Below are 12187 nucleotides of genomic sequence, written 5' to 3'. Positions count from 1 at the left end.
CCTAACACTTATTTACTCTGGTCCTAGGCCAACTGTCAATAGATTTTTACCAACAATTCTTCATTTATAAAATGAAGCTGTAACAGACTTTATTGTCCTTTCTTTAGTTGTGACTGTAACACACTGTCTGCTGCTGCATTTACATGTCTTAGGCACGAGCATGGGACAAAGCCATCAGTCACAAAATTACTTCAACTCACCTGAAAACCTCACTGTTCTCCAACAGTATTCATGTGAAATCCCATCTTAGTTCTCAAACTCTAGTGACTCAATTCTTGCATATATCTTACTCAAGATAATATAAACTCGAAAAGACTGGGTTGATTATACAGATCTACATGTTACAATCAGGAATACTCAAGAGTTAGTGAACAGAGAGATTTCTACTTAAGTGTCTTTTTGTTTGAAGGAAGGGTTCACAGATCCCAGAAACATCAGGTCTGCAGGTAAGTACATGCCCAACAAAAAAGGGTGTTCTAAAATGTTTCGCCATATTATTTTTATTATTTTAAATAAACATCAATTACTCCCATTTCTTGAAATACAAGTAGTTTACTCAGACTATAGACTTACATCAGAGTAACAATCACCTGAACCCAAAGAATAAAAGCCATCCCCATTCCTTTAATGACAACACAGAACAAGCTGAATCACAACTATTTAATATAAAAGTTCTATACCCAAGAACTACCAATTACTACTATTCTAAGGCTATTTGTTACTTTTTAAGGAAAAGGGAAAAAAAAGCAGTTATATAAACATCAAGAAAAAAAACAGCTAAATATGTAAAATAAAGATTTGGTTCACTTTAAGTAACATGCAATTGTATAAAATTTCATATTTCAAATGATGAATAAAAAATTATACAATAAGTGGCTCAAGCCCTCTCATTCAACTCTTGCCTCTGCACAGTGCAAGTGCTCAAAGTACCGGGCATTCTTTAGGCTTACATAAACATTTCTCAAAGTCTGATACTAAGTTCTTTAAAGTAACCCCAGCAATATCGTTCTGTATCTGTAAATACGCATCCCTCCTTTACTGAGATTACAGACTCAGCTAATCTTTCCACATATGGTCTGTAAAATGCCTCACCCATAAAGACTATCCTGAGAGATGTTATTCATGAAACCCACAAGATCAAGATGGATTTGTATACTGTAGTTGTTGGAAATTCAAGAAAAACAGTATGACTTCAAAATCAGTGTTGCTGGTTACTATTTCAAATTCATGTATTATTTTACATGGAATTTCATTATTAGAACTCATTAAGAAAGGTGACTGAACATCTAAACCATTCTTTAGGACTACTAGCTAGGTTTATCATAATACCAAGATAATTAGAACAAAATACAAGAACTGCTAGGAAGTATATCCAAGAATATTTACAAAGAATATGCTACAATAAATTTATTCCTGTAATACTGACTTTTAAATTCAAGACATGACAATGATTAAAAATAAAACTAGTCTTGTTGTAAGCCTTAGATTTTTGATTGTTCCTTATAAAACCCTCACCCATTCTCTCCTTTTTTAGTGTGTATGTGTGTGTATAAGAAGAGAGAAAATGCAGGAGAGTGTTGAATCCCTTGAAACTGGGGTTACAGATATTAGTAAGCTACATGACTGATCCAGGTGCAGGGATGACAGCCCTAGGGCACTAACAGAGAAGTAAATGTTAACAGCTGAGCCACCACCAGCCCTGTTTACTCTCTCTTAACCATTTTCAAGCTTTTATTAAAAACAGAAAAAAAAAAAGATATCATATCCTGAAGTCCTGAGTTCAATTCCCAGCAACCACATGGTGGCTCACAACCTTCTGTAATGGGATCTGATGCTCTCTTCTGGTGTGTCTGAGGACAGCTGCAGTGTACTTATATATAATAAATAAATAAATCTTAAAAAAAGAAAAAGAAAAAGAAAATTTCAACAAAAGAAATCTGGTATGTACTTTTCTATGAACTGCTTGGCAGGTCCATTTTCCACAAAACTGAAATATAAACACCAACTCACATCAGCACAATCCTTAAGTGGCAGTATGTATGACTAAATGTCTAATGTAATTTCAAAATACTTCGGTAGCCTATATCTTTCACAAAAGTTGCTTCAATAAATTAAAAAGTAGCCAGGAAATTGCATCTTTCTACTCTCTAAAAGTTCTAAGAGTAAAACGAGTGTGGCTGTTACAATAATTAAATATTAAAGATCAGAGTAGCTAAGAGTAACTGTCAACAGAGGAAATAGGATAAAGTAGTCTGAGACTCTAAGAGAGTACCACATGTCCTTAATAAAGTAATACCATACCTTGTCATCCCCAGGGCAACGATATAAATTCTGGAAAGTGCTAATGATGTTATTGCTAAATCTGGGTGCAAACACATCCTTTTCTTGACCAAACTGATGCCGGGATTGTCGCACAATGGAGTCGATGACGTACAGTCCAGGTACCTTGTATTCTGGTTTACACTGATGAGAGAAGAGTGGGGGACGGGACAGAATTTTAAAATCCTTGAGAGAACACATCATAAATCCCACTTAAGCAGAAACACTGCTCAGGCTGCAGTAACTAGGCAACTAGACTCTGCCTAGTTCTTAACCATTCATATCCGCAATAGCATCTACTTGGAACAGAATCTACATTGGCTATTCAATGCATTCAGGTTAACTGTTACTCACGAGTTCCAAACTAGCACTGTATAACTGACCTTAGAGACTAAAAGCAACCCGATAGATGTTATTCTTTTAAAAAATCATTTAAGAATTTAAAAAGCTAGAACAATGGAAGCAAAATCAGGAAAGGGTTAGAAAGCGCTTTGCAGGCATGGATTAGACTCCATTGCTCACATATCTGTATCAGTAAAAACGAATGAAACAGCCATTATAACATGCTAAATATATCATCCGACCAAACATTTAAGATTGTCTCAAATACCTCATCTATAAAGAGACATGAAACTACCACCATAAAAATTCTAGGAAATTTTGCAAACACCAACACATTCCAATGTTTTCAAACTAGACCACTGGGTCAGTATCTTTTTAACTTACTTTGAAGTATTTTGTAAGCTAAAGATTCTCTACTTAGCACAGCGTTTCCTAACTTGCATAGTTGGAATCAAGCTTTCCTTTCTAGAACAAGAAACCTAAAAAAACTCAGATGTCTCTTTCTTTATTCACTCCAAATATGAGTATTTTGCCTCTGCTTATGGATGTGCACCACATACATAGTGGGGGGCCTGCAAACGGGAAGAGGACAATTCCCTGGAAATGGAGTTGCAGGTGGCTGTGAGCTGACATGCAGGTGCTAGAAACAGAGCCATCTCTCCAGCCCCCCCCAAAAAAACCCCACTTTAAAAACATGTTAACTAAAACAAAATTACAACACAAAGGAGGATGTACTTCTAGGTATAATTATGTCCAATATTACACTCAAATTTATTAAGATCACTGAACAAACTAACACAAAACACTTCTTGGGACTCAACATATTTAAAATCATGCACAAACCCAGCACAAATCTGTAAATACAGCTTTTCGGTTTTAAAAGATTTTTGTTGGGGGTTTGGTCTGTGGCTATGTATTGTAATGCTAAATTCTGTGCTAAAAGGTTTGGGCCTACTAGGGAATTCTCAAGTTTACAAGCTTTTGTTGTGTAAACCTTGTTCCTTGATTTAAAACTATTGGCTAAATAAAACTGGCTACAGCCAATTACTGGAGGGATTAGAAATAGGTGGGTTTTGAGTTACCTGATTGGGGGTGGAGAAGAGAGAGGAGAGACAAGGGGGAAAAGGAGGAAGAAAGGAGAGGAGGAAGCCGCCAGGAGGGGAGAGGAACCAGGAGCACGTGGCCAGGAGAAACAGCAAGTATCTGGGGTACACTGCTGGGGAGGTAGCCAGGGCAGCAGTTAGACACATAGATGAGGGGTGACCCTAGTAATTGTCTGAGTCTCACTCATCTGTACCTGAGTCTCACTCATCTGTACCTGGGGATAAGTTTAAATTGGTTGTACTGGAGTTGCTTGTTTTAAAGTAGAGATTTTAACATATCATACCGGTTTTATGTATCATTAACAAACATTAGGCCGCCATTTAATGATGTTTACAGCCAACCCAATGAATATTTTAACCCTGCAAAAAGTTTAGCGGATAGTTAATATGTTCCTTCAGATTTCCTTCTCAAGAAAAATTTAAACTAATTCAAAGGAATCGTTTCTAGACAATGTTGTTTTGTTTGCTACTAAATGCTTGCTGCAGTCCCTCAAAGGTAGTAATAATAATAAGGGTACTTTTTGAATATTTATTATCTGAAGAAACTGAATCAAAACAACACCTGTTTGCTCGTTTTGAAACCCTGAAGATTCTCCTCAAGGCCCCCACCCCCACTTCCCTTTAGTCCACGTATCTGGCCAAAACTGCCTACATAGCTACCTGTCCAAGCAATACATTTCAGAAAAAATGTTAATGAAAATAAAATCCACTTGGTTAAAAAGGTTTTCCGTTAACTATGGCAAACTGAGGACAAATTGACAATGCATTAGTGCCCACCCGAAACAGCTGCCTCCACAGAGAAACGCAGACTGAGGCTTTGGCAGGGCAGCAGCCCTAGAGCCAAAAGCAATGCATCCAGACAAACACTTCCACCACCATCTTTACATGAACAGACTACAGGTTTCTCACAACCCTTTATGCCATTTTTGCACAAATAAAAAAGCAAAATATTTTAATGTCATGTTTTAAATAATTTAACTCTAGGAAACAAATCATAAATAGTTGACATGAAAATTTTCAAAAATTCTCTCAGACTGAAAGTAAAATTTCCTAAGTCTTCCTGACATTTTAAATCTGAATTATTTTGTTGTTGATGATGTGGTTTGTTTGTTTGCTTGCTTTTAAGACACAGTCGCAGTATGATTCTATACAGGGGCTGGGAACCCATGATCATATTCTCCTGAGTACCTGGGATTACAGGGATGCACATCATGTCTCACCTCCAAACCACTTTTAATGTTATTACCATGTTAGATTATCTGAGTCACACCATCTTCAAAAATATTCCAGTAACTTTCAATCTCATGATGCAGGAAACTCTTATTTAAGAGAAGGGTAAGAAAGGGCTGGAGAGATGGCTCACCAGTTAAGAGCACTGATTGCTCTTCCAGAGGTCCTGAGTTCAATCCCCAGCAATCCCATGGTGGCTCACAACCATCTGTAATGAGATGGATGCCCTCTTAGGGGTGTGGGGGAAGGCAGGTAAGGACAGAGTGACTACACCTTTAACTGTACTTGTTAGATATGAATTATGTCCAAGTTGGCATTTGTAGCAATCATGAGTTAAGGTTATCTAACAAGGATTTCTTTAGGCAAGTTTGGCACCATTCTATACAACATGTAAGTAAATACATCTCACTCAGTAATTCCACTGAAAGTTGAGCTGGGACTTTCACATATTAAAAGTCACCATTAAGGAGAAAGAAAGAAAACGGGGGAAATGCAAGTGGTTATACCTGTACATGACTGAGTGATGCTGCTGGTAGCTAACCCTGGGTACCGTTAGGACGACACCTCGTGGGAAATTCTGTATATCTGAAAAGCTGGTCTATGCAATGCCGAATGTTTAGTGGTATATAAAGTCTGAATTTTGAGCAACTTTAGCTGTGCTGTTAATTTTGAAAGTATTGTCCATGTGGGTTATAGAAACTAATATTCTGTAAATAATTAAAAACAAAAGTCATGCTTATTTTAGCAGCAAACAAGGACAAAGCAAAGCCTGGCTGTGCTTACCTGGGCAAACAAATGCAAGAGATTAGAAAGAGTCGGCCAGCTTTAGATTGACTGCAAGAAATGAGTAGCAATTACACAAGTCTTGTCCATATAAAAACACAGCCATGTGTCTATGACCACTTTCTGTACATGTACATATGTACTTCATAATAAAAAGTAAAGCATTGGGCAGAAGCATCTCATCATAAGCAGGGCACAGTGTATGTGAAATATAAACTAAGATTAGTGTGGGGTTTAGAACTTATCAAAAATGTCCTAGGGCAAAGAAATTTTAGTAAAAATCACATATGGACAAGGAGCCTCTGGAAGAAATTCCTTTCAAATTACCTAAATACCCCGATCTTTATACACCAAGGGCGAAGACTATGTATGTACACAATCAGTCAATCTTCACTAAGATTGGATGATACATAAAAATGTACATATCTAAGTGGGGAAAACAAAATAACAAAAATAACTTCAACAAACGCCCTTTAAAAGGCTGCCATTCTTTCTGAGAAAACAGCAACAGGTGAAAAACTAAGCGTAGCAAAGGATGACCAACTGCTTTAGCTTCATTTTAAAACACATAGTTGGAGGATGAAGAAATGGCTTAGCAGTTAACAACCCACTCTGATAGCAGAGAACCAGAGTTCTGGTCCCTGTGCCCATAACTAGTAGCCAAAACTGGTACTAAGTGCAGCTCTATAAAGATTCAATGCCCCTGGGCTCTAAGCACAACTGCACAAATGTAGCACACAGAATCACAGACACATGTACAGATAATTAAAATATAAAACAGGTATTTGCATAGGATCAAGAATTCTGAAGGAAAACATTATCTGTGTCTCAAGTCTGCTTCATGAAAATGACAAGTGAGTCTCTTCTATTATCAACACAATGGCAGGAAATTTAAAGGTTAATAAAAGCCAAGTGTTCAACTTAGGCAGTAACAGTTGACAGAGTATTATCAGGACCTAGAAAGATCACATGCAGGCCTAATGGTAGTTAACAGTAGCCACAACAGCACTACATTAAAACACAATGCTCAGTGACAGCATTCAACCCTGAGTGTAAGAGACAAATGAATTTGTAGCAGTCGTATAAAATGACAAGCTTCACGTGGACAAAAAAAAAAGAGCTTGATTAATCATAAAACTTCCAGAATGGAGCTAAATAGACTTATCTAATGCATTTCAAACAGGTAAATAAAAGTCATGGGATCTCCAAAATTATTACAAACTAACATGTACTGATTTTTTTTATAATACAAACACAGGGTTACTATTAAGAGCTGTCTCAAATAGTACTGCTAAAACTTAGAATTCCTGAGTGTCTGTAGTTCTTTGCTTCAGTCTTATAAAAGCAGACAGGCTAGAGATATGGTTCAACCAGTAAATGTGCCTGTCTCCAGGCATGATCATCTCCAGGCCCCAAGCAGAACTGACTCCAGTTGTCCTCCTCACATGCACATACCCCTGCATACATGCACATGCAGACACACAAATAAATATCTAAGTATGTAACTTGAAAAGAGCAGAGAATTGTCAGAACATAGATTGTTTTCTGGCTGCATTCATCACATCAAAGCTGAGGCCCCAGTGTTCTACAAATCAGCTTTAATGTTTATTTTGCATGTCACCACCACCCATCATTTTATCTACAAAACTTTAATGACTAACACATAGGACCATAGATAGCATCAAGTGGTTACATACTTGAACTTGGATTGTTTGTTTACAGTGTGTAATGCAGCATGAAATGGTACAGCCAATCTGGAGAATACTTTGGCAATTTCCATAACATAAATATTATCCCCCCCAAAAAAAACATGAAAACCTGCATTTACCCCACGACTAGAACATGAATGTTCTCGGCCACTTTATTAGGAAGTCAAAAGGTAATCAGATGCTTATTAGTGTGTGAATGCTTAACCTGTGGAACAATCAAGAGAATTCAATACAAAAAAAAAAAAAAAAAAAAAGGAAGAAACCACTTTATACATATAACAATTAGGCTAATGCTCAAGAGTGACACTGAGCTCAGGACTATCTCAAAAGCTACCTGTCCAACATTCTCTATAAAGTTAAGAGAGTAATACACTGATTTTAAAATCTTAGGATTTTGGAGCAATATAGATTGAGTCTTAACATTAGGTATGCTGATTCTATACAGTATGCTGCCGCCCAAAATTACTCAAAAGGACGTGCTACACACTGACCTAATAACAAATGAGTTATTACTTAACTATACAACCGTCTTAACTATCTTACTTGACCAAACATTCTTCCACCCCAATCCCATCCATCAAAAAAAAAACTTATCAGTAAGGTTTCTTTTTTTCCCATAAAACCTGACTGTTATGCAAATTGGCTTCTCAATGAGGAGCTAAGTTATCAACCTGAAACTGGAGGAAATAAACTTCTCATGCTGCTCCTCCCCAAAATTCAGTGACAGTGCATTTCAGCAACATTCCCTACACAGTTCCCATTTGAGAGTGCTGGCTTAGACATTAGACTCTTTAGACTTAAGAGGATTTACACTGGTGGAAATGTTTAGGTCACTAATGCTGTACTTTACAGTTTGATTTATCTTTAGACTTTATCTAAACTACTTAATCACAAAGTGTATTTTATGGAGAAAACATCTTTAAAAAAGAAAATGAGGGGTGGAAAGAGGTTCAGCTCGTAACTAAGGGCATATTGTGCTCTTCCAGAGACCCTGGGTTTGACTCCCAACACCCATATGACAGCTCACACAGCTGCAGCTCCAGGAAATTTGATGTTTTCTGCCCACCATGAATATCAGCCACACCATTGGTACACACACATACATGCAAGCAAAAAAAACTCATACACATAAAAATTTTAAACTATAAACTATTTATTTATTTATTTTGGTAGTATAGAATAGAGTGTACTTGGAGGATGAGAAGGAAAGTTGAGAAGGGAGTAGAGGCAGAGAGGACAGAGGAGGCCAGGCAGGACACATGGGGGAATGAGGGGAACAAAGGGGTCAGAGAGAAAAGGGGCAGAGCAATTTTTGGTTTTTTAATCTTTTATTTTTTTGGTTTGTGAGACACAATCTCTAAATATCCCTGGCTGTCCTGAAGCACACTATGGTGCTGGCTTTGGATTCACAGATATCAAACTGCCTCTACTAAATGCTACCATTAAAGATTTGTACCACCACACCCAGCTTAATTAATCTTTGTTAAAAGAGGGGTGGAAACAAGAACAGGTTATATCAATTCTTCAAGACAACCCAGCTTAAAAACTCAGTGATCTTATTTTGATCCATTCACTTTCCATAATATACTGCAACTTTGCTAAATGTTAATGCCAAGTATAAGTCAGTAAAATGCAAGTTAATTAAGCATAAGTCTTACACAGACCTTCCAGAAACAAAAAGTACCAAGAACGATGGATGATGAGACACTGAGACCCTAATAAAATAAGATCGTATGCTAGAAAGTTTTGTGTTAGCTTGACACAGCTAAAGAAAGTTATCTGAGAGGAAAGAGCTTCAATTAAGAAAATGCCTCAGTAAGTCCAAGCTGTAGGGCATTTTCTCAATTAATGATTATAGGGGAGCCCAGCCCATTGTGGGCAGGACCATCCTGGCCTTATAGAACCCTGATCCTGGGTTCTATAAGAAAACAGGAGAAAGCCACGGGGAGCAAGACGATAAGCAGCACCCTTCCATGACCTCCAGGTTCCTGTCCTGCCGTCTTTGATGACGAGCACTGCTGTGGAAGCCTAAGCCATTAAGTCCTTTCCTCCCTAAGTTGCTTTGGTCATGGTGTTTCATCAGAGCACTAATAACTGTAACTAAAACAGTATGCAAGACTGTGAATTTCAGCTTTTATCTGCCTTGTTTTCCCTGGAAAAAAGTGCTAAAAGGTCTATAAAATAAGATTGTAGCACTGCTTAATGCACTGGTGGCTCAGACAAAATGAATGAGGGAAATAATAGTTGGGAGATGATAATTTAACCCGTATTTAACATAAACATAGAGTTGTTCTCTAAGTATATAGCTTAAAAAGACTAGTAAGAACTAGTAACATTTGGAGGGGAAAAAATCATAATGACATAACTTTTCAAAAGAGAAAAATTTAACAAAAATGTATGCCTAAAGGCTACCATTTTCGTATGTATGAAAACAGTCCTTTCATTTTATTTCTCAACCAGAACCAAAACAACTGAAGTTCCTTTTTGTCTTGAGAAGGAACCTTGCATAGTCTGGAAGGGCATTTACTTGGCTGAGCCCAACCACAGCTTGATGTCCCAATCACTCACCTTCTACCTGGACAACGGCAAGGACTACACTGTGTGCTTACACAGGCTCTTTTACAAAAAGCTGGCGATGGAATGCTGCTCCAGCACCCCAATGGCAGAACTGTATCTGCTACTCCTGGAGTTCCTTTTTTTGAGTCCATCAAAAGAACTTGAGCTCAAACATTTAATTTAAAGGAGAATGTTAAGGGTTAATAGAAGAGTACTTGCTGCTCTTGCAGAGGACATGGGTTCAGTTCCCAGCATAAACGGTTATCACAGCCAACTCTAACTCCATTTCTAGGGATCCAGTACACACCTGGTACACATACAGGTAGGTAAAACACTCATACGCTTTAAGCTGAATGACATTTAGAAGTAAATAACTAATGGATAAATGAGAACATAAGCATCAGTACAAACTACAGCACATTCAGCCCAGGTAGGAAAGAGAATATGTACTTACTTTCTGAATGAATTTCTCAACACTTTGTACCACATGTTTATAGAACTGTAGAAAAAGAAAAAACATTATTCTAAAATCAGTTTGCTAGATTAAATTTTTCTGATAACCACAGGTCCATTAAAATGATAAATGATTCACATCACTCACCTTTAGAGGAAACTAGCCATACTGAGTATTTTAAGTAATCCTCTGAAGTACTACACATACATGGTGAATGTATCTAAAGTGTTTTATGTAAAACCACTCTAGCTGGTCAGGGTAGTATATGCCTGCAATCTCAGCACCAGGGAGGATGAAACTTAAGTGATGACAAGCTGGGGCCAATCTCAGCTACACAGTGAAAACTGTGTCAAAAAACAAAAACAAAGGAATCTTTAGGAAAGTACACTCTGACAAGTTCTACTGAGAACAAATACTGCTGCACACTGACAATGTTATGCTCTTTCCAGAGAAGAAAAAGTAACCACATTCTACAGTGTCATTTTAATACCTAAATTAAGAACAATACTAGAAAAAGCAAGTTACTCTAACCAGTGGTACATTAATAAATGTGAGAGCCTGTATCAACTGTAGGCAGGGGGAAGAATGTACAACATGCTAACAAATCATACAAAATTAAATGAGCTACTATCAATTATGAAAAAAACACTTAGATTAATGTACAATGTTCAGCATAAACCTGAAATTAAATAGGATAGAAATTATAAACAATAAAATTTTAGTATGTCAATAGTAACGCCATGATTAGAACATTTCTCTTTTGAAGAACCTGAATTATACTTCCAGTCTCATGACTTCTGCTTTATAAAGGATAATCCTGTCCTCAGACTGAAGAGACATTAAGAACTAAAGCTTTAACACTGAAATGTGTATACAGGGTGACTGTAAACATATTAGCATGAAAGCAGTTTACCCAAATGAATTTCATACTTATGATCAACATACTGTGGTTTGGGTGCTTTCTAAGAAAATGTCTACATTTTTAGGAGATTTAAATACAAGTATTAGAGACTTATCATCAGTGATATCTGAAAGTCTTGGGGTCTGTGCATGGTGCGTGCATGTGAATGCTTTTATCTTGCCGAAAAGCTAACAAGTGACATGGAGTAGAAATATAGAATTAACAGTAACTGACTGATGGAGCAAAGGGATAAAACAGTACTTATCAGAATCTACAACTTTTCTGAAACTAGAATAATTTATGAAAGACAATAATAAAACCCCTAACAATATAGTGCACTGTAGAAATTGAGTTACTCTCAATTGACAAAAACTATTTCTTGTCTATTACTCTCTTCTGACATCTAGAAATAGGAAATAATGCTAGAACAATACTTCACAGGATCTTTTCATTTAACAAGTACTCTGATGAACAGTTTCTCATCAAATATACCAATTACTAACTTTTCAGACAAGTACTTCTGGTATTAAGGTACAAAAAAGTTAGATCATTGGCAGCAGTGTAGACTACAAGAGAATAAGCTTATGCACACCAGGCCTATCTGATGCACTTCAAACAGACTAATTACCTAACCTCTTTCATAATTTTTGGGCTTTCTCATCTTTGATTTTTGTTTCTTTTGTTTACATAAAAATATGGGGGTTCACATACACACTCACACACATATACACACACAAGCAAAGACTGGCAAGAAGGCTCATCAAGTAAAGGTGCTTGTCACACAAGCCTG

General features: G+C 37.0%; 1 protein-coding gene across 3 annotated transcripts in view; it reads right to left on the bottom strand.

Annotated features, from left to right (window-relative positions):
* The window catches only part of SCAF8 (SR-related CTD associated factor 8), a 130551-nt gene that overhangs the window by 90437 nt on the left and 27927 nt on the right, over nucleotides 1–12187 (bottom strand). For all 3 annotated transcript variants that reach the window (XM_080941672.1, XM_080941671.1, XM_080941673.1), the window contains 2 exons: nucleotides 10497–10541; nucleotides 2302–2463 (listed from right to left, as the gene is read on the bottom strand). In XM_080941672.1, the coding sequence (XP_080797798.1) occupies nucleotides 2302–2463; nucleotides 10497–10541 (207 nt within the window). The remainder of the gene's footprint in view (nucleotides 1–2301; nucleotides 2464–10496; nucleotides 10542–12187) is intronic.

The sequence above is a fragment of the Micromys minutus genome (assembly GCF_963924665.1).
Source record: "Micromys minutus genome assembly, chromosome: 30".
NCBI lineage: Eukaryota > Metazoa > Chordata > Mammalia > Rodentia > Muridae > Micromys > Micromys minutus.
The sequence above is the reverse complement of the archived record's forward strand: the minus strand, read 5'-3'. Positions and strand labels throughout refer to the sequence as shown.